The sequence below is a fragment of the Cuculus canorus genome, chromosome 2 (genome assembly GCF_017976375.1).
Source record: "Cuculus canorus isolate bCucCan1 chromosome 2, bCucCan1.pri, whole genome shotgun sequence".
NCBI classification, from domain to species: domain Eukaryota; kingdom Metazoa; phylum Chordata; class Aves; order Cuculiformes; family Cuculidae; genus Cuculus; species Cuculus canorus.
Window position 1 is genome coordinate 63,122,944 of NC_071402.1, and position 24,385 is coordinate 63,147,328.

At 38.6% G+C, this 24,385-nt stretch overlaps 1 protein-coding gene across 3 annotated transcripts in view; it reads right to left on the reverse strand.

Annotated features, from left to right (window-relative positions):
* The window catches only part of MBP (myelin basic protein), a 117,850-nt gene that overhangs the window by 39,452 nt on the left and 54,013 nt on the right, over positions 1–24,385 (reverse strand). For all 3 annotated transcript variants that reach the window (XM_054057341.1, XM_054057343.1, XM_054057342.1), the window contains one exon: positions 21,401–21,491. In XM_054057341.1, the coding sequence (XP_053913316.1) occupies positions 21,401–21,491 (91 nt within the window). The remainder of the gene's footprint in view (positions 1–21,400; positions 21,492–24,385) is intronic.

Sequence of the window (24,385 nt, forward strand, 5' to 3'; positions counted from 1 at the left end):
GCAGATCGAGGGAAGGGATTCTGCCCCTCTATTCCTCTCTTGTGAGACCTCATCTGGAATACTGTGTCCAGTTCTGTAATCCTCAACGTAAGGAGGATATGGAGCTGTTGGAACGGGTCCAGAGGAGGGCTACAAAGATGATCGGAGGGCTGGAGCACCTTCCCTACGAGGACAGGCTGAGAGAGTTAGGCTTGTTCAGTCTGGAGAAGAGAAGGCTCAGCGGAGATCTTATAGCAACCTTCCAGTATCTGAAGGAGCTACAGGAAAGCTGGAGAGGGGCTATTCATAAAGGCTTGTGGTGATAGGACAAGGGGGAATGGGTATAAACTGGAGAGGGGCAGATTTAGACTGGACATTAGGAAGAATTTCTTCACCATGAGTGGTGAGACACTGGCACAGGTTGCCCAGGGAGGTTGTGGATGCCCCATCCCTGGAGGTGTTCAAGGCCAGGTTGGATGGGGCAGCCTGATCTACTGGGACGTGTCCCTGCCCATTTGGGAGGGGTTGGAACTACGTGATCTTTAAGGTCCCTTCCAACCCTAATTATTCTATGATTCTATAATTCTATGCTTCTATTTTTGACTTCTCATTTATTATCTTCGGCTTTCAAAAATACTGAAAGAAAACCTATCTGTATTCAATCTGATGAGGACAAGAAAAACTGAGGACAGAATTTCCTCCAGTATACACTGAATTATCCTAAGTACCTAAAGAAAATGAGATACTTGGAGGAGGGGTTGAACCTCAAGGATATCCCTTCAAGCAGCGAAAAAGCTGACTGAGTATAGTATTGCTTGAGAAACAAAAGTAAAAGGAAAGCAATCACATAATGATTAACAAAACAAGGTACATTTCACACAAAAAGGAAAGCAGTTCATAATTAGGACAAAAACTTATACTTGCAAAAGCCTCCATCTCTGACTGCTAGCCTTGCAGAAAGTGTCAAAAAGAGAGATTTACTGAAACAAATCTCCTCCTCCATACCCACACCTCCTCCTGACAGTTCTATGTTATTAAATAAGACAGGTCTATCAAGCAGCAAAGAAACTAGGAAAGACCCAATATTTGGAGTAGAACAACATTCACCCCATCTCTGAATTCCAAATTTTCTATTTTGACAAGAAAAATATTTTTCATATACCTGAAAGGAAAGGCATAAAACTAATGTCCATATTCTTTGCTGGTGGCTAATACAACTTGGTTGAAACCAGCAATTGTCAAATTATCCTACACTTCTCCTCACAATACAAGCAGTGTATTGTGCTCCATATAGAAAATGAAAAAAAGAAATAGGATAATTTGATTTGGAGCTGCACCATGCCATTATCTGGGCATTTATTCTTTTTCATAGAAACCTAACCTATGATTTATTACAGTCTGACTGGATGATTGCAAACTGCAGTCATGCCGGTTACATCTTTTTTCATTGCCATGTCTGCCACACAATAAAAGACTTCAAGCTTACTGAATGCAGTAAAACTGAACTGAAAGAGTAGTTCACATTTAACTAGCGCACACTTTGTGTGGTCCTCAGAAGTTGTATGGGGCTAGCTAAGTGCTAACCATCATCATTATCACCATTACTCAGCAGAAAAACTGTGTAATCTTCAGCCACTCTTCTGCTTGCACTGCAGATAATTTTAAAGAAAATTAGCAGGTCTATTTTGACTAGTATTCAAGTCATTCTGAGCCGCTCGTGCTCATGCTAGTGGTAGGAACTATGACATCTAGCCCAGTTCACAGGCACTTCAACATAACTGAATAAACGTACAACTTTGTATACCCGTGATGTACCTTGGATACAATCGCAAATCTCAACCCTGTTGAACCAAGCTCTGAAAAAAACATTTGGATCTGTACAGCTCTAAATCGGCACAGACTCACAGACAACTGAGGCTTATTTTATGTAACAAAACTACTAACTTGTGAAAGCAAAAGCCTTTTGTCACCACTATCCCGCATATACATATACACACATTCAAAGTAATCAGTAAATGCCAGCTTACCTGCTGCCTGAACTAAGGCAATTACCTTAATAAACATAAACCCTAAGCAAACGTCAGCAAAAGGCAAAAGTGGATGTTCTCCAATGCACAGGAGGCCTGAAGAGTGCACCAGGTTACCTTCTGCCATTGAAATTTCTCATGGTGGGCACACAGCTTCTCTAGCTGCATCTACACGAACATGAGCATTAACAACTCAGGAGAACAGGCAGCATTAGGCCTGCCAGAAGAGTTAGCTAGCTAGTTCAAATATGCCTTGAATGGTAGCCAGAAAAGGAGTCAAAAGGAGAAAAAGAAATATATTTAAACAGGTCAGTGACTGGAAGAAAGGAATTTATTCAAAGAGACTGTCTTTACATGTTTTGTAACACCAACTGAAAAAAAGCAAGAGGCTCTGCTTCTGAAAAACATAACACACTGTGAATACCATCACACTTGAATGCTGATTGAAGAGATGCCAGTGATGCCAATGATAGCAGAAAAAACAGCTACAACGTCTATGTGGCAGGCAGTGAGCTCTGCCATCCTCTGTCATCCAGCCTGCACATTAAGGTTTTTTTGACAGAGGAATGTGGACAAAGAGGTGTGGAACAGGGGAACAAAGGGATTGTGTGCACACAAACACAGGGAGAAGCTAGACTCCATTCCAGGACAGCTAGAAAATGTTCCTTGGGTCCTGCAGTTTAGAGGGATCCTTTGTACCTTGTTACTCCTCAACTTCAAAGGAGGGGAGAAAAACTTCTTTGTTTTCAATGGTGTACATATATCATAAAATAAATCATTCACTGAGAAAGAATTTCAAAGTACAGAAATAAATCTTCAGATTCCAGGATCAGTTATGTGCTTGATCAGCCAACTTTTCTATCCCACTTATGAAGAGAACACACTGGTATTGTATCTGTCCGAAACAGAGCAACGAGCCAAGTACTCACGCTTTCCACCCATGATCATGGCCAATGTGAGTACATGCCGTGAATTTCAGACCAAGATCCAGCTGCAGAAGAAGGAAACATCCTGTTCCTCTACCAGCAGAAATTCACTCTCCAGAACTGTACAATTCTTTTGTTCCCTTTCTCTTCCTAGCCATGCAGGCATAACAAATAAAATCAACTGCTAAATCTCTTCTTTCAGCATACAATGGAATATATTCACCCAGAGGAATTTAAAAAGGAGTGGTCTCCAAAAGTGAAATTAAGTATTTTTATTGTGTGGTTACTGCCTTAAGACATGTCCTTCTTTGGAAAAAGCTTTGTCATGACTCTTCACAAAATTGCTTTTTAAGGCAAACATTGATACTTGCTGGCAAATCGACTTTCAGCATTGTCATTGGTATGGCCAGGTTGTTTGGGCAGTAAAGTCTAATGGAAATTAAAAGCAAACAAGCCAAATGAGTAACCACTTTACCCTGAAAATAGGCTTTGTTTGAAATAGGCTGTATGGAGGAGCTGGTAATAAAGCAGCAGCTGTCGAGTTCTGCTCGTGGACTATTATTGCGAAATTAACCAACCATTCCAAACAGATTACAATGTGCTCAAAAAAAAGAAAAAAAAATTATTAGTAGCAAAAGATCAAATTAGTGCTAAGCCAAGTGAAACTGGATGTTACAGACAACCGCTGTTTAAAAGTATGCATCTATTTAGCCGTCTCTCTTGGCTGTCCCTAATATCAATCTCAGGAAACACACGCAGCTAGGGGCACTACTAACAGCAAAACTGGAAAGGTTTTGTGGTTTCAGAATTTCATCTGTCAGGTTAGAGTTCATACGTAGTCTGGCATCAGTTATTTTGACGTTCAACTCTTCCAGAACTGCCCTGTACAAATTCCCAAATGTCAACAGTTATTTTACATCTCCAAGTTCCCAGAACATGGTATTGACATAGTGTTCATTACTAACGCTTGCATGGTCTGGATTTTTCTAGCCCTTCCCTTCCATTTACAGTTTTCTTCTTTGAGATTGAGCTGTAAATGTGAAAATACTTAAGGACATTCTGCAGAGATCACCTCTGTGTTTAGTGTTCGTTATTTACAGGACCCTCAAATCATGAACCTTCTTATAATTTTTCCAGAGTATTTAAAAATTCTCTTTGTGTATTTCAGAAAATCCAACAACAATGTGGAAATTGCCTGCTTAACAATTTTACATCTGCTTTTAATTTTGTACCAGTTTCATATTTTAACAAAGGGGGTAACATGCTGTCAATTTAACATGTATTTTTATCTGTTTTATTAAAATTTTAAATTTGAAGCAAGATACTAACCCACAGGACCCAAAATACATTAGGAAAAAGGAAAAAAAGGTCAACAGTAGATTCAGACATTAAAACTACTTGTTCGCATACTAAAAAAATCTCACAGCAGGACACTGTGCTAAATATCCTCTACAAGATAAAACAAAACCAGAACAACTTTCCTACCTCCCCATTCTTCCTTGGGACCATAGTTATGCAGCATTTTGTTGCTACTTAAATAACCACTTGCTTTTGGACTCATTATCAGATGTGTTCTTCTCCATCAGGAGAGAACAAGATTGAGAACAGAGAAATGTGTGCAGATTTACTCAGGACCATAAAGCGCAGCTTGTGGTAAGCTCTTCAGTATGTGATTAGTAAATCTGGTAACTGTGCTGCCAAACTTACTTTACTGTCTCTAAAATTTCTCAAAGTCAAAACCTGACAAATCAATGTCCAAGGCACCTATGTATAGGCCTATATGTTGAATAAATATAAAATTTATGGAAAGAAGATAACATATGACAATATATAAAAATATCAAATCAGATATCAAACTTATACACTCCATTTCCAGCCTCTGGCATTCAAAAAAATGCAAAATCTAACAAACTCTGTGTGTTTCCTGATTAGAAGCAGCTCAAAGCCAACCATCATAGTCTCTTCTACTGGGAGGAGCGGAATGTTACCAGACTGTCCTACAGCATCAATGCTATTGTCTGTGTGAATGTTCCCTATTAAAGATGCCTTTGTCAGTGATCCACTTTAAAGTAAAGCAAAGTTCTACTTCAAAACTTTAAAGCTGGGCAGCGTAATCCAGCACAAATAGAGCACAGTAAAATCTTGAATTCTCCAAGATGGTGCCTCAACAGAGAAAAAAGAGCACAAGGGTGAAGATAATTACTTGCAAGGCAGTGCAAAAGGAAAAACAAGATGTAAAAACATCTTAAGCTCAAAGCCACTTCTACCTACTTGACATCACATGCTTCTAATATAAAAATAGCCTTCATCTTTATGCATAAAAACTATTAAATTCCCACTGCTAGACACTCTGCTTTAATAAAATCTAGAATTCAATTTTAATTTTAAGCAAAATAAAACAACACAGGAAATGGACAGCAATTTCTTTTGTATGAAGAAATGTTTAACCTTTATGCAGTTGAACAAAGTTCTCATTAAATCAGCTGGCTCATTACAGTGCAGACTACAAATGTCTCAATCTACACAGAGCTCAATTTCAGATGAAGGAAGATGCAAGCACCTGTCATCCTAATTTGTCAGGGTTTAACAGCACCAAGGGACCCTGAGACAAAGCAGGACATAATACAGATTACATACAGGTAACAGCTGGTATTAGATTTTTCTTAAGTGGTAAGAGCAAAAGGATCAGCGACAAACAAGATGCTTTGAGACTACTACCAGAGCAAAAAACTCTCACAAAGTAGTAGCATCAGTAGGAAGAGCTAGCGAGTACAGATTCAAGACACCATAATAGGTCATCTGAAATCTAGGGCTAAGACTGAAATTCAGTCTCTTTCCTAAAAATTACAGACAAACCTAAAATATAGATAAATAGTATAAATACAAAGCAAAATTACTTTTCTTGGCCCGAAGACAGTAAGCTGGCAGCATCGATCTAATTTAGCAGAGAGAGAAGGGGAGGAGGGAGAAAAAGGCCAGTAAAACTCACACACAAGGTATACAAATATTAAGTCAAGGCCCATTTCAGTGGCTGAGAATCAGCAATTTTGTTTAAGATGATACCCTTCTACTTCTATTCTTCTTGATCTGGAAAGAAAAGATTAGGTAATACAAACACCCAAAAGAACACAGAATATGTTTTTATGTCTGTATTTATTCTGCTGATGTCTAACTGTGTAACACTTGTGTGTCCTACAAATACATGTTTGTACATATAGACACACAAAAAAGAATCTTGGCATTTTTATTAGTTTTCAGATTTCAAGAAAAGAATTCCAAAAGTGAGCTGAACTGATTTACTTTAAATTTTTAAAAGTTCTTAGGTTGGCTAATTCCTTTGTCTTTCAAATATTCAACCACTGTACATTGGCCAAACGGTCTATTACGTGCTTAAGAGAAAGATGGCAAGCCAGCATTGCTTTCTTAAAGCTTCAGTATTTCAGAGATGCCATGTCTTTGCTAAAAACATTTCATAAAAGTTCTGTTAATAACCATAAAAACAAAATAACATAGCTTGTTTTATTAGGAGTGACTGCAGTGGCTCAATAGAATAAGTTAAGATCCGTGCTTTGCAGTATACAAGGGACTTGCGGTTTGTGAAATGTACTTCAGGATGAATATTCTTCAGTGGCATTTTTATAGCAAAAGTATCTTTTTCCCCCATTGGCATTATTTTACTTAAAAATTGCTGCTATCTAATCAGTTACAAATAAACCCCATCTGTCTAGTAAGCAGATTAGAGATAGTGGGTCAGATTTCACTTTCAACTGAGATTTAGATTACTATTAATTTTTAAGCAAATGAATCATTCAGTGATGGATGTATAAGTTCTGGAAAGCTTAACCAACTTGTAACAGACTTTACCAAGTTCATAATTTATTTTACTGTTTGGAAAGATAGTACACTTCTGTAAATTCTGATTTAGGCTCAAAAATCTGGTCTAAGACTCACTGACTACAAGGACTTTTATCAGAAAAGGGTATGATTTGTTAGAAGAAACTTTTCAGAGGAATTTTCTTTTTCAAGGATGTCCTGTTGTGGAAGATATCTCAAAACTTAAATAGAATTTGTTATTAGATCAGAATTGCCACAACAGCCCTAAGTAGTGTTGTTAACCCAGGTCAGTTCAGTAGTGTTCATCTATGTAAGGCTGCAATATTTGCTGGCATGTGGTTTGCAGCATCTCACATGCAGCGTTCATCACGTCATAGAATCACAGAATCGCTTGGTTGAAAAAAACCTTTGGTATCATTGAGTCCAGTTTACTACTAATAAGGAAAGGCATTTGTCTTTTTAAAAACCAAAAAAAAAAAAAAGATCTAATTAACTTTAAAATGGACGCTTAACATACTGACTTCCCTGCCCTTTTGGCTAATATTGTGTAATATGGTTGCATTGACACCCAGGTTAATAATCAAGAAGCTCACCAGAAGAACTTCGGTAGTTTGTGGGTAGAGTCACTGCTTGAAAGCAGTCTGCTTGAAAGCAGACTGGCGGTAAGCAAAGCAGATAACAGCAGTAAAATAGCATAGTCACACGCTGAGAATAAGTCCCAGTAAATAAGTTAGAGAAATAACCTGGAGCATAAGAAAAACAGAGTTGGTGGTACTGGTTCTGTTTACACCAGGTGGATTTTTAAGCTGCTCAATGCAAAGCAGACAGGTCAGGAAAGGGACTGAAAAAAAGCCAAGCACCAGGGAGATGAAATCTTTGCAAAAATCTATGGGTTAACAGACAAAAACATCTTGAGTACTTAATTATGAAGCAGCCTATTCCACTAATACCAGGGATTTGGCAAGAGATTAGGCTGTATTCCTTGACTGACAAGTGGTTTAATTTGAGATAGTAACAACAAGGTAACATACAAAGTCTGACTTTTCTCCTCCGAAAGAAATCATGACAACCAGTGACCCTATTGTGCTTTGTTGTTGCATAATTGTTAAAGAAATGCTGTCCGATGCCCTGTGAGAGGGGGTACTATCTCGAAAGCTCAAAGGGATTGTTCATTTGATCACTAAGCACAGTGTTATTCTAACCACTCATGCACGCAGAGAATGCCTCTATTCTTATGTTCCCCTGAGAGTTGAGGTCATCTTGGATATGTCAGCTATCACATATAAAGGCCGAGGTAGAACTACTGGCAGGACATCTTAAGTGAAGGATTTTCACAGACCTGCAATTTCTTTTCTGCATTTTCAGACAGTTGAATTCGCTAACAACCTGGCTAATTTAGAAGGTATAAGTATATAAGCAAACCTTTACTTAAGGATTAGAAGCTTGAGAGCGTGTGTGTTAAAGGGTGAAGCAGTCGTAAGAATGACAAAATAGATACAGCTGTGTTTCTAATCCCAGCTCCATCTGTTTCTCGCCAAAACCACAGGTAGAACCCTGTAAGTGCATTTGATCCAAGGCTTTTAGTACAAGGAGACAAAAAAACCCCACAAAACAAAAAAACCCAAACCATTCCAAAACACAAGGAAAACTCTTACACCCAAACTCAAAGCACTAGGCTATGAAGCTGCACACAAAGATAATGTAATTAGCAAAGAATAACGATACTCCATGCTGTCCTGTCCCCATCTCCAAAGAATACATATGAGTTTTTGACTTCTTAAAATTTGTTTTACAATATGAAATTCAATTTACATGATGCACTACTATGACTCTCAAATTGTTTTGTTGAAAATATCAAGTTGTTTACCAGAAATCTCAAAAATGAAACACCCAGCCTCTTACCCATACAAATATTAATTAAAAAAAAATAAATCAACCACCGATTCATGTCACTTTAGCACAAGTAGCATATAGGTAAGAACTTGAATCAGTACTATTTGTTAAAATCTACAGAAGACTGATGCCCTTTCCAACTTAAGCTTGACAGAGTCGAAGAAATTGCCTATGCATCTCCACTGTATTCACATTACTGTTCTCTGACTTAACACAAACCAGCCTAGACCTCACCAGGAATTAAAAAGATGCAACTAGAGTGCACAAAAGGACATAAATACGCTTTATCAAATTCCTCCCCCTAACCAGAGTTGCACTTCTTTTCTCCCTGTGTATGGAAAACACAGTTTACTAGCACGATTCCTCATTTTTGTGTATAAATAATATCCTTAAAATAAATGTATTGTTGTAATCACAACTTTTTAAGGAGGCCTGAAGGATTCTAAAAAAACTACACTTCACACAAATAAACCTCAGCTTTCAGAAAGACATGATCCTGGTAAAAGTTCTGTGACCAAGAAGCATTAGGATATTTCACTCAGATAAAATGTCATTATTTTGCATAGATATTTTTTCTTTTAACATTACAGGAAAAAAAAAATACACCTTTCCAATAATCTTGCTGAGAACCTCTAAATCAAATCCCTTTTTATTCTCAAATAAAGCAAATAAAACACCTAAATAAAACCATCATAAGGATCAAATATCTCTATATTTCCTCAATGAAATCTATTAAATCAAAGGGTGTATATTTTTATTTAAATCAGAATATTTGTATTATGAAACTGGATCTTAAAATAGAAGCCTTTATATTGCAGCACTGCATCACAACTATGTCAACATAAGGAGACTAATACAGATGGTGGAGAAAATGCTCTAATTTTAAATAGCTCCCTATATCCAGCTAGCTTATATTCAGCCTTTTCCCACACTTCATTCCTGATAAAGAATATGATTGTGGTACTCTGAAAAACACAGGAAGCTGACAAAAAGAGTCAGATATTTGTATATCTCAGTAGTGATTTATTACAAAGAGGTTGGGGAGTCGATGACCAGCCAAAGCAGCATGCGATTTTGAGTAACATGCTGATTTCAAGACATTCACTTCTGTTTTCTTGAGGAGGCAGCTCTGCATGCTGCCTTCTATTTTTTTCTTTTCTTTTTACTGTAATCTTGAAAATAATTTGCAAGAACAGACTCAGAAATCTCACAAAAAGCACTCCTAACTTTAGGTAGTGCTATAAAGGATCCTTTTAAGAGAACAAAGAAAATATATTAGAAAAATCTTCGTATTTTCACTGCAGGAGACATTTGTAAACAGCACATATGTTAAACAAAAAAAAAAATTGTGTGGGGAAAATGTAACTCAGAAACTGGAAAGACTTGTTTCATTCCTTCTAATTATTCAGAATTTAAAGAAAAATTACAAGTCAATATAAAATATTGATGAGAAGGGCTGGAGAGAGAAATAACTTAAATATTTGCCTTTAGGGAGAAGTCACTAGCAGAACTATATTGGTACAGGTACAACATTGCAGCTGGAACTCTGTTCAGAGCACAACTGGCATGTGTGAGAGGGTGCTAATGGAGCACATGCCTAAATAGAATAACTGTGCTGCTGCGATTCTGCTACCGAGTTTTTTCAAGTAGAACAGGTTTTACCGAGAAATTGCACTTCACCTGCAAAAAACAGTGCAATTTGATACTTACGCTACAGTTAGACAGTAACAAACTCCTTTATCCAAAAGTAGTTTGCCTGGCAGAGAAAGTACTTACTCTGGGAAACAGGAATTGGCTGTAATGGGTGCAGAGCAACTTTCTTACAGTCTTCCCATTATGTTTATAGATAACAGGCTTAGCGAGGTCCTAGTCCTCAACCAGGTGTTTCTGCAGTATGGATAATAACAGAAATAATGCTAGAAATGAGTCTGCAAGTGGATTATGGTATTTTAGTAATAAAAGAAAAATGTCACGTGAACCATGAAAACAATTATGAGTGCTTAAAAAGAAAAATCCCAAGCATGCATGCATTTAAAAGTCTCAGCTCCCGGGCTTCCTCCTTTCAGGTAACCCAGTTCATTAGGTTCAATTCGACTGATCAGCCCAATTCACATCCTGAAAACAGGCCACTAAATACAAATTTCTACAATGAGTTGAGCCCTGATTTTGAAACAGAAGCCAGATTTATTGTTGCTGACATACGGGAACAAAAGTAGCACCTCTGCTGGAGGTCCTTTTGCCCAATCTTCTGTTTCTCACTTTAAGCCCAGATCCACCAAAATATCTATGTAAAAAAATGGATAGTATTTTAAAGTATTAAAGCATATTCCTACTTGTGCTGAAATCTGGGGAAGTTCCTCTGTTTATGTTCACTTATCATTGTCCCTTTGTAGCCTGCCCAGTTCACAGTAATGTTGGCTAACCACTGATCCCTCACAGGAAGGGCAAAGTAATTTGGTAGAAAAAAGAAGAGGAAAGCTTTCATTTTTCAAGGGTCCTGACAGTTTTTGGGTCGAGGGTTTTATTTCAGCACAGATCCTGAAACAAATTTGCTTTCACATCTTCATATTGGAATTACACATTTTGAAACAGAGTAGTAAAATTATTTCACAAAATTTTGGCAAATAAACTAAGTAAAACTTGAGAATTTATATCTCCTGCTGAGAATGAGATTCAGACCGAAATTAGGCTTGCTGTATAATTGGTTCCCACACATGTTAAGTTTTCCATTTCATCCTATTTCATAATAGATTTCCTGTGTTGACAAATGCATAAGGAATGTGATACCATAGCAATAAAATCCAGAAACCAAGCAAGAGGGCCTATTTTAAGGATAGCCAGCTTATATGTGAGACTGAAGATGACACACAAAACAAAGGACAGACTGAAAGAAAGTAAAAGGTAACAGAATAACGCTTCTAATGTGGCAGTCCTGCTCATGCCATGACCTTACTTCATAAAAAAAGAAATACTGGAACATTTCAGACCTGATGAATAGGTGAAGCAGGAGGAGGCAAAAATGTATCATGTGTAGAACTAATCCCATCCAAAAAAGGCTCCGTAAAAAACTCAGTCCACTCACTTTAACAAGCATCAGAATTGAATTTGAAACTTAGTCCTTTAGTGGTTCAAGAATCAAGTTCCTTACTTCTCCCATTGGACTTTGGGCTGCAAGACATCTGCAGACAAGAAAATGGAAATATCTTTCTCCCTGAAGCTGCCTCAGCAGCGTGCGGGACACCTGATGCAAAAGATGAAGTCCTCAGCCTGGCTAGCAGGCTTGAAGAAGCCATGTACCACGGACTTAAGACCAGCATCTTCCTTGGTAAGATCTCAGGCGTAATCAACACATAACTGTCAAAATCTGCAGCTACTCTGCTGGAAAAGGAGCAGCTTCTGTGTAGATAAATCAATGTAAATAGAGTCACCACATCCTGATAAACATATAGGGAAGCTCCACTTATTTAAAGGAAGGAATACTTTGTTAAATTGTAAGTATTTATTTCAGAAGCATCAATATTTTCATTTTGTCTCCCCTGAGTTCAGTGAAACCACGTCTGGTTATTGTAACGTGGTGGCTTAGTTAGGTGTCCAAAACCTATCACTTTTGTTTCAAGAGCATACTCAATCAACTTTTCCACAAGCAAAGGCTAAAAAGAAAATCTTATTATAGATCTTTCAGAACAAAAATGAGAACTCTTGTGAACTTCTTTTCTCTGTACCCAGTTTCTACTGAAGCGACTTCAGGTAAACAGAGATTTAAAAGTACTTTTGTAACAGTGTGCATACACGTTTGTTTAAACAACTGAGTTTAGCCTTTAAAATCCTGACTTCTGCTGCAATCCTCCTTGTCAGCATCACCAGGAAAAATCATTATTTTTCCATGGTTAATATCAAACACAGCAGAAATTTTAAGATGCTACAGCAAGAAAGACCAAAAAGAAGAAAAAAAAATCAGAGTGGATGACAGCTACTAAAAAAAAAATAAATTACGTAAACTAATTTAACTTTCCTATTTTGATGGAGATACTTTGTATTCAGCAGAAAAATGGTTCCTTCTAATTAACTGGGAATATTAAAAGGCCTACAGAAAGCCAAGTATTCCATTGGCAACAGGGAAGAGAAGCATAGGGAAGGCTCTAGAGAGGGAGCTTGCTCTAAACAGCACTGAAAATAAAGACCAGCATTATCATGGCTGTTCTCTGCTCCTCGTAAGCTTGTAAGTGACTGCAGTCTTGTCACCACCAGGATGTTTCTGTACAAGTACCAGTGTGTGCGCACCAGTAAATACTAGTCCTTTTCACTGCTATTTTCCTCATAAAAAATAGATACCTCAGATGTCAATTCCTGTTCTGTGTCTCCTTTTCAGCACTTAAAGGAACACTATCATGCTCATAAAGCTGAACTGCTGCCACAGCACAAACTTGAAGGAGTTAGGCCAAACCACAGTCAGCCTTCTTGAACAAATGCATAATAGAAAACCATAGCTTCATGTATGGGATGGATTTGCTGCCTGACATGTTACTGGAGCCCCGGAGTTTCACTGAGCTCCAAGGTAAATAGATGGGAGTGCCAAGGGGAAGCCAACAGATGCCGAGTCCTGCAAATTTTCATTCACTCATTCGAAAGCTCTGTGTTCCTTCTTGCTTTCACTCTCCAACACCTTTAGACTCATTCTCGGTCTTGTGGACACAGTTGCAAATGCCGTACATTAGGCTGAAGCATAATTTAGATTAACTCAGCACAGAAATAAAAATATTTTTTTAGGTTCACCACTAAACAGCTTGTGTGGGGTGTTCACAATATGCTGTCATTCTCTACTTCCATTATCTTTTCACAGTAGGCTTACTGCTGCTTGGCGGTCCTTTCCAGAGCTACACGCATCACATACTAAGTCTTACACTTTTGCAGAAGAACTGCTGCTGGATGAGAATATGCAGCTACAACATCTGGAGAACAAGCCTTATGAGAGATAGCTGAGGGAATTGGGGTTGTTTAGCCTAGAGGAAAGGAAGCTGAGAGGAGACCTTATCACTGTCTACAACTACCTGAAAGAAGGTTGTGTCCAGGTGGGTGTTGGTCTCTTCTCCAAGTGACAGGCAATAAGGCAAGAGGAAATGGCCTCAAGTTGTACCAGTGGAGGTTTAGATCGGATATTGGGAAGAATTTCATCACCACAAGGGTTATCAGGCATTGGAACAGGCTGCCCAGGGAGGTGGTTCAGTCACCACCCCCGGAGGTATTTAAAAGATGGGTACATGAGGTGCTCAGGGATATGTAGTGGACCTACTGTGTTTGTGAGGGCAAGATGTTTACCTCTGTATTCCCTCCCCCCCCCAGCCCCGGTTTGTCTTCTGCATTCAGATATGAAAAAATCTGATCTGCACTATGGGCAGCCCAATGAAGCCTGATCGCACAATCAGAGGTAATTATGGGGGCTAGACCACCAGTGAGGTGCCTCTTTTTAACCAGGAAAACTGACCACTGGAAGCCTGAGGAGAATCCATTGTTTTTATACAATTCTTGCAATGGGACACTATTCTGGCTTAAATCAGTTATCATGGATTTGATCCAGGAATTACCCAATGGAATTCCATAATTCTTATTATACAGGAAGCCAAAGTCGGTGGTTTTCTTATTTATTTATTTATTTATTTTATGATATAAAAGAATTATCAACTTCAGCTGGTGTTTCTGTATTCTCCTAACAGATTGTACAAAACCTCACTCTTGTTCTCTTCTAGCCTTTGCTTTAAAAAGTGAGTCACATTGCAATTAAACTTTAATGACCACATCTGTTTCAGCTAACACGACAGAAGAGCAGTTGGCCCATGGAGGACTATTCTGCTTCTTATTTCACTCAAACAAGAACTGAGTGTTCTTTCAGCCTCAACAAAATTGGAAATGGGACAACAGCAACATCCCAGCTACTCTCCCCAAAATAAGGATCTTTCAGAAGCACTTTTAGTTCATTTACAGATAAAATCCTGCCTTAACCAAACTGGATGGTATGTAAGTATCAGTGACAGATAACACTAAGGACTCTGTTTCCTCTATGCAAACAGAATACTCCCTTGGGCTGCAGCCTGCTAATAGGACAAAGAAAAAATACACTGGGAAAGGAGTAACTTGTTTTGTTGGCTAGCTATTTAGCCAAAGGCCTCATATCACCACCCAGGAACATGTGACATTAGACCACCCTTAGCCATCCTCACTTACAATCAGCTACAATGTGTGCTCTGGATAACAACACCATGGTAAATGCCTATTGAGCTCACACCCATCTCCCATACAGACTGACTTACTAAATAAACAAGGGGAAAAAATCTGCAGATCCTGTACATTGTAGAGAAAGCATTCAAATAATGAATAAGTCATTTATTATACTGCTATCGTGCTAATTAATTACAGTGAGCATGGCCCCTGAGCCCTACACTGCTAAAAATGCAGGCATCACTGGCTCAGATCCCTGCCTATGCTAATGTAAATCTAGTGAAAACTCCAGGCCCTATGAAAGAAGGAGAAAACCCCAAACCTCTGTTAATGCATGGAACTTATGTGTGGTACAGACAGGAAAAAAAGAAATATCATACCAAATCATACTTGTTAAAAGGTCTTTAAGTGCTTATGTAATAACTTCGTGGTAAATATTAGTGCCATGCAGTAATCTTAAAAGGTTTTGATGTTACTGTAGAGTAAATGGCATATTAACTAGTTAGGCATCCAAGAGCTCCTGTTAGTGTTTATAGGATCAGATGGTTGTCAGAAATAAACGTCTATTAAAAAAAGAAAACCCACAAGAAACGAGGCTTACCCAAATCAACCACAGAATTAACATCAAAATGCAAATATCAATACTTTAGAAAAAGTTTCAAACCCTAAAATAATAAAACGCCACCAGTCAGCCAACTGCCTGCGAAATACTGTGGGTCTCTTTCTATGACAGCAGTTCTCTAGTACTTGGCTTCTCTTGTCAGTATGTAAACTGAGCAAGATTCCCCACAAAAAGTTTTCAAAAAGCTTTTTCTAATACACAAAATCTTTCAAGAACAGAGTTTCATTCCTCTCCCCTTAATTAATTAATTAATACTTTTTAAAAGTGCCTTAGGTGGCCATAAAAAATACGAAGAAGAGAAAGGTGGGAGCAGTATTCATCACCTGAATAAAAAATGCCAAGGATTTTTACTTGGTGAAATGTAAATCTATTCTTTCTGTCTCAGAAATTTAATCCAGTCTTGGTGGTGTAATTTTGAAAAGCCAGTGGTCTCTGGAAGGAAGCAGACAGGCCAAGTGTTGCAAGAAACTGGGAAAAGGAAAGAGATGCTGAAGGAAAGTGGAAATATGTGGACAGTTGGAACAACAGAATCATTACTTGGCTTATAAAGAAAAAAACTACAGGAGACTAAATTCCTCCGTTTACCTCTCATGCAATAGTCAATAACCGCAACGTGGTAATAACATCTATTTTGGAACAGTTTGCTGTCTCACCAGATTGATTTTTTCATGTAAACATGCCATTATTTTGCATTAAAGTCTCAGCTTGCCTCCCACAATTGGTTTACAAAGAGAGAAGCTTCCCACTAAGAAGGTCACTGAACTCCTATAACCCTCAGCTTTTAGCAAGCTCCTGACACCACTGCATCACCTCCTGATTGAGGCACTGCAGCCAGCAGCTGCTAGATACCTTCCGGCTCCTCCTTATGCAGCCTGCTCTCTACCTTTTTTTAAAGAAGAATAAAAAAGTAAAATCAGATACAAGAAGAATGTGAAATCCATACAGATATAACCCACAATCATATATATTTCCACCTTGCAGGGATATTCTGTGCAACCACTTGTTAATCTGTAAGAGACCAGTGCTGCCTGTCGTTTTGTGAGAATGGGCTCTATATACCATCAAGAAATCCCCAACTGAATGCATACACACACTGCCCTCCAAACTGGCATCTGATACGGAGCATCCAAAAATTCCTAGGTGTGGACGCAGTGGGACAGCAGCAACCGCGGCTATCCTTGTCCTGCCATGTTAAGGGCAGTAAGCCCCAGTAAGCCCAATTACATCGGTCAAACTGCTGCAGATGGAAATCTCATGGAGACAGAAGTTCTTCAGCCGGCATGGTTTATACGACTATCCACAAGCCATTCTGCATAGGACACAGCAGCAGGCATCAGCATAAGCAATGAATCAGGGTCAGTCAGGGTTCCTGTGGAATTGTGCTGAATGTATGGTTTCTAGCTATATCTGAGCTCTGCATACAAAAAGATTCCTCAGGAAGTAGCCAGTACTGCAATTTGAAATGGTAGAATGATGGATGGTGCCACATTCAGTGTCACTTGCCACACTCGTAACAAAGCTTACCTCTTGCCTAAGCGAAAGAAAAAATAAAGCTCTACAACTCCTATCCTTCCTTTTAGGGGGAAAAGAAAAAAATAATTCATTTCACCTTTTTTTATTAAAATAAAACAAACACAAACCCCACCCAAACCCAACCAATAAGCAAAAAAAAACCCCTCAAATCCCACAGTACAACTCCAGCTCACAGCATGGATCACTGGAAATCACTAAGCCGTGAAGAACCATGGCCATATCCACAGATACGGTTTCGGACCTCATCTACTAGAGAGAAATGAAACTTTCCTGTTTGAGAAGACCAAGATTTACTCTGTTTTGAATAGTTTGTACACTTTCACTTTTCACTGCCATCAGAAAGGGTAATATATTGTCAATGTATCACAGTTCCCTCACAGCAAACTTTTCCTTACTTGCATGCTAGTTCAGCCCCATGGAAAAAAAGCATCAATAAAAATATGTGTTTTCCCTTGTCCAAGTTACTGCAATAAGGAATTGCACCAAAGGAAGGTCCCTGTAGTCAGAATTAGAAGCAGTTTGCCCCACCCCTGCTTTTGCCTCACAGTTGTAGACTAGTAATGGATCTCAAATTTCTGAAAATTATCTCTGGAAGTAAGGTCAGCAGTCACTTCCTGATCCACTTCTTTAAATGCATTGCACTCTACTCGGCAATTTTCTTCTCCCACTTGGACTGAGCGGTCATTCACGATCCTTTTCTGACTACATACTGATTGCAACAGAGACCATGCTGACTACGTGCAAGTTCAATAGAAGTTTGTAGCAAGCAAGACATTCTAGTTCCACATCACAGATACATATTCAGTACATATAAGACAACAGAACTCTGTTGGGTGTCACAAGAAAATCCTTTCAAAGGACAAACAAAACTAACTCTTGTTAATTCAGAATTTCCCTGTTACAAATACCGTTACTGTGCAGACTAGATTTCTTTTCTCCCCAAGAGCCTTACCCTTCTGCTCCAATTCTCCACCCTATCTCCTTGTATAAAAAGTTTATCACCTTTGAGAATTAGCTCTCCGAACAAGACATACCTGACTTGTTTGTTTGTTTGTTTCATAAACCAGCTGGTACAATACAGCTTCATTGTTGGTAAAAACATTTCAGTTACACCCCAGTATAAAAATAAATATTAAAGAAAAATGCAAAAAAGCTCTTCAGAATGGTAATTCCCAAATCCAACTCATATAAAGAAGAAAACTTTATATCTCTCACCGATGGCCCTCCACAGTATTGGATCAATCCTTGCTTGTATCTACAAAGAATGCTATTGGGTCTAGCAGACTTGAAAGAGATACCCACATCTGGTTCTTTAGCACCACACCATTTTCAATCAATAATAACATTTTTGCCTCCAAAACTGCAACAAATCGATAAAGGCTGCAGAGACCACGCTTACTCTGGAAGCAAGTATTACCAGAAGAAATATTGCTGTATCCAACCAGGATAAATACCCTCTGTGCAGCCATCTCTAGCAATTGGATCTATTCTATGCGGTCCACTTTACAGAAAATTCCCTATTCCTGAAAAATCATATCGTTTTCTGGTCCAACACAACACTAACCTCAGAGAAAGGGGTGACCAGCAAAACAAGAGATTTCTGTTCCTTTTGCTAAAAGGCCTTTGACCTGGCAGTCCAGGCATTCTGGTGGCTGCCAGAGACTGGCAGTTGCTGCCACCGGGTGGCTTAGTGAAGAGGGACAGTCAGTGCTTTAAGGAGGGACCAGACCTCTCTTGAGCGCCTGCTGCACATCCACGCACAAAGACAGAAAAGGCAGGCAGGAGTCAAGGGGTGCTGCCCCCTTTTCTGAAAGGGCTCAGGGACTAAGTCAGGCAGGCATTGGCTTCTCTGCTGCCTGTGCTAACCTTTCCGTAGGGGGTGACATAGTCCAGAGAAAGGTGGGGAAAGTGATCTTTGTGAAAAAAATAACTAAATAAGGCACAGAAGACAGAGATCAATGTGAAAAGGGAAGGCTGTGGTGCACCAGCTCAGAGACTGGAGCCTATTTAAAATTATTCACAAGGGGGATTCTAGTCAAAGCTGAAGCTATAAATTAACCAGCTCCTGGTGTATACTTGATGTTCATTATAATCAACATCACTGGGGAGAAAAAGAAGAAAGAAATGAAGGAAAGCTTGAAATAGATCAAGCCAGAGGGAGAATAACTGAGCAAGGTCTGTAATCTAATCATTTAAGTCACAGGACAACAAATAAATCACCTAGGGAAAACTGTTTAAACCTTATTATTTATCCCTTAGAATATGAGATGGATCTGAAAGGCTTCTGAAATTGCTCAGAATTGCAGGCGAAGGCAGGAATATACAACAGCATAATTCTCAGAGACATAAAACTTGTATCTGCCAAAATTTCCTCCCTGACACTCAGAGCATCTCACACTAAAGTTGTTTCCTTTGCACCTTCAGCTCACTTTCATTTCCTCACTTGATCAAGGTGAAAAAGAAGATTACAGACTCTATTTGCACCATATTTCCTCTTCTTTTATTGGTATTTTCATCTAATCTTAGAAAAAAACCCAAACAAAAAATAATAAAAGGGTCGACATAAGATGATACATTCTGACTGTTTCGCAGTTGGAAAGAAATTTTCCTTTTGTTCTCAAGTTAGAAAAGTTTGACTGTTGGTTTATCTTGGATAAGCAATTCAGTTCAGAGATTTGAAATTATTTATTTAGCAATTTGTTAGTAAATTATTAGCTTTAAAGAACATGCAGCATACTGCATGTGAACATTCTTAAACTTCTAAAAGGATTTGCAGTGAGGGTATGGATTGTTTGCATGGTGAATTTAAGTCTACTTCAGGGATTTAATTCCCATTTTTAAAGTTCATGGTTCCTGTATGGACCACCGGCTTAACTAACTACTGGTGTAGTTCATTGGTACTTGGAGCTAGTGATCAGAATACAGAAAACCTTTAAAAGCCTGAGATTTTGCTGGTACAAGGAGGCAGATAGGCATCTCCTTGCTTTGCTGTCTCCATTATTCTCACATAAAGAAAACCAGAGAGATACAAATTGAGAAAGGGCACAGTCTGAGACTCACATTACATAGTGCCTTGGGGCTCTATAACCTGTAACACTGGATCTACTGCAAACAACTGGTGGAGCAGATGCAGAGGAAATGAGGTAATAGCTGAATTAATAAAGATGAAACCTAGTTCTTAAGTCCACTTGTGGATTCTTCAGACACTGGCATTATATGATCAGTACTGGAAACAATACCAGGAATTCAGGCTCATGTGCCTATCATGCTACATTACCTCACAGAGGAAAGTTGATTTGAAACAAAACCAGATTAAATGGTCACAACCATTGCTTCCATATATAGTAAGAGAGATTTAGTTATTCATACTCCATTCCTTTTGTACCTTGAAAGAAAAAAATTCCTTACTGTATTAATAAATAACTGATTCACCTGAAAGTTTTCAAGCTAGTCAGCCTTAATAAAATCCACATGACTTCTGCAGATCTTGAGTTTCCATTCCAGAAAGTAATGAAGCTAAATACTACATTAACTTACAAACTTTCACCTTTGCCCTCACCTGTCCTGCATTAATTTTTTATTTGAATTCTACTAGCATAAAATCAACAAAGTTGGAATAACAAGGTTTTCCTGGCTCTTTTCCAAATCTTAATGCAGAAGAACAGGTCAAATACAGCTTTCAGATCAAAAAAACCCAACCACCATGAAAACCTATAGGGGGAGAGAAAGGTGAGGGCCATTCACATAAAACTATCAAGAGGTTCTCATCTAAAATCTAGGTCTCCAAGTATCCTCGAAGGCCATCTAGTCTACCTATCTGCCACAAAATGAACTACATTACATGAGTTTAGACAGTTACTTGTCTAACCTGTTTTAAAAAGCCTACAATGACGAATCTCCACACGTTCTAGATGACACATTCCCATGTTCTAGTATTCATTTTAGACTTATTTAGATTTATTCTAATAAAATGTCTAATAGACATTTTAGATTTATTCATTCATTCCCTTCCAAACACTTAATCAAATCTTTCTTTCTGATATTTAGAGAATGCTTGTCCTATCCATCACAGACAGAAAAGTTTATTTTCCCTCTTACCGCAAACATCTTTAATGTTAATGAAGACTCTGATTCAGTCCTTATTCTCTATGGTGCCCAAGTGCAAATTTTCATCAGACTTATTTACTTCAGACCTTTGACTCCTCTTTGTTTTCTTCTTGGTCCTTTCTTCCGCCTTTCCAGGTCTGTGGAACTATATAGCCCATACCCCAATACCATACACCAACATTAAGTAGATCACAAGTTAATTGTGGGAATTCTATTTTCTGAACTAACAGATGAAATAACATTTTCCAGTTGTCTCAATAACTCACCAAATACTTCATTATCCTCTGAAGACTGCTGTGTTAGTCTGGCTGCTTTAGGACTCTCTTTAGCTGCTTCTTCCACCTTGGTTTCAGCATTCTGTAAAACAAACATTTCTTCAAATTAGGTCTTCTTTTATAGCTATTAACCAGAAACATTTTTTGATTTCTTAATTACACACATTATCATATTTCATTTTCTTTCTGTTTTTGTCTTAGTGAACCAAGAGATCAGAAGATAGAGCACAAATATTTCTCCTTATAGATAAGTGATCTGAAGAGAGCTTAGAAGCAGCCATCTTCAAGTCTGTAACCAACTCATGCAACTTAATTAACTCTTTAAAGCATAGGTAATTATCCATTTCCTAAAAAAATCTGCCGATTAGCTACCTGGAGTTAGACTGGTCCCAGAGATAGGTCAATAGCTTCAGCACCTAAAATTGCCAGAAATCAAAGCATTTCATTCCCTAGCTAGAAAAGACTGAAGAAAACATAACCTGTGAAATGCTGAGTTTTAAATATTCCTATCACTACTAAATTAAAAATAACTCATGCTTTAAAAATGTTTTACTTTGGTACTTAAGAGAAATGTATATGCAAGCTTGCAGAAATGCAGTAAACTGTTGAGTAATGGATATGAAGTGACTGATAAAATACTAAATATTACTTGAAAGAGTTGACTAAGTGTTGAGGAAGGAAAAAAAAGAGAAATGTAGTATGCCTGTTCTTTCTAAAGGACAGGCAGAGAGAGTTGGGCTTGTTCAGCCTGGAGAAGAGGAGGCTCCAGGGAGACCTTATAGCAGCCTCCCTGTACTTAAAGGGGGCCTACAGGAAGCTGGGAAGGGGCTTTTTTAACAGGCAATACAGTGATAGGATGAGGGGGAACAGCTTTAAGCTGAAAGAGTGGAGATTAAGATTAGATATTAAGAATTTTTTTTACTGCGAGGGTGGCGAGGCACTGGAACAGATTGCCCAGAGAAGCCATAGATGCCCCATCCCTGGAGCTGATCAAGGCTGAATGACGCTTTGAGCAACCTGATCTAGTGGAAGGTGTCCCTGCCTATGGCAGAAGGGTTGGAACAAGATGATCTTTAAGGTCCCTTCCAACCCAAACCATTCTATGATTCTGAGACTGCTTTAATCAAGTACATGTTCATTTGGAAGACTTTGTGTGATGTTCTGGAGAAATTACTTTTGCACAATTTATAAATTCTGACTTACATTTTGAAAATGCTGCTACAGAATCTGCCCATAAAAATTATTAGTTCTGCCCTCAAAAACACAGCAAACTAAGTGTTCTCTTATTTCCTCTTATTAATAACAACACAGAAGATATAAGACAAGAGGTAGCATATAAACTCAAGAGACTTTGAAGCAAGACAGCAAGCTTTGTCAGAAAAAAATGAGAGATAGACCTAGGAAGCCTACTAGAGGATACAGAGTGACAACAGAGTGAGTCAATCCCAAACCAAAAAGCTAATAAAAAATTGATTTCATCAACCATCATGGTTTGATCATCTCATTGTATGAATTTTGTCTTGTCCCTTGTTCAGGGCTTTCCAGATGAAGGAGACAGCCAAATTCCTCATCAGACCTATTGGTCTAGGTCTTGAGAAGATAGTGCTCGTTAGCTCCATTTGCAAGTGTATTCCATCAGATTTAGTGTATGGTAAAGCTGGTGGTGTAGGAGGAGAGGGACTGCAGTTCCCTGTGTTCATTTCTCTTGGGAAACGGCCAAAAGAATCTGAAACCTGCTGCAAGGCACCAAGAGCAGTAGCAACAAAACACTATGCAACAGATAACTCAGCAGTGTATATGAAATGAGTTGCTAGTCCAAGTTCTTACTAGGGAGATGTTTACCTCCGTTACTTCAAAAACGTGGTTTTGGCAGTCTTGGGGAAATTAGAAAGACTGAGCCCTGAGATATTTTAGTTTGAGTTAAAGCACTGGGGAGAACTAAGCAGCAGCTGTGCTGTCTGCTCCCTAGATAAGCCACAACATTTGTGTTCACGGATACCAGCTCCAAGATGTTGACAGGAAAGTTGTGTGATATATCAGTCCAAAACATGACAGTGCATGGTTGGATGTAAATCTCCTTGGCACAGCTTCTAATATAAAATGTAAACCTTAAAAAGATTTCTTTTGCTTTATCATTTGCAGTAAAAAAATTTACTTGACACATTACTACGGGCATATTTAATATTCAAATTACCAGAAACAATTCAAGAAAAAGATCAATGATCCAGATGCTCTCAAACAAGCTATATTCAAATTACCAGTATTTTAAAAGACAAGATTCAGCCAGTTGCTTAAGTCTTTCTTCCAGTGCCCGAAAAATACTTTAGTGTCTCTGTCAGTGAACAGAAAAAGTGCAAACATTCCCTTATACTGCCTCTGCCAAGGAGTCTTTACCTATGGTTATAAAGTGCTTGCGGTTGGGTATAAAGTAGAGGTCTTTTGTACATAAGATAGTAAATGTAATTTTACCTAGCTCTTACTTTCATGTTGAGCAATCAATGCAATTTCAGAAGTGATGGGCAAAATAGGAACTAATGCTGTGAAATTAAACCTAAGAACTACATATTAGACTGATTTTAGCATGAAGTAAATATTATATATGCCTAAATTCACAAAAACTCACTCTCCCCGAAAAGCATTTCCCTAATCACCACAAATTAGGACCTGGGGGTGCTGGTTGACAGCCGACTGAACATGAGCCAGCAGTGTGCCCAGGTGGCCAAGAAGGCCAATGGCATCTTGGCTTGTATCAGAAATGGGGTCACCAGCAGGTCCAGGGAGGTTATTCTCCCTCTGTACTCGGCACTGGTGAGACCGCACCTCGAATACTGTGTTCAGTTCTGGGCCCCTCACCACAAGAAGGATGTTGAGGCTCTGGAGCGTGTCCAGAGAAGAGCAACAAAGCTGGTGAGGGGGCTGGAGAACAAGTCTTATGAGGAGCGGCTGAGAGAGCTGGGGTTGTTTAGCCTTGAGAAG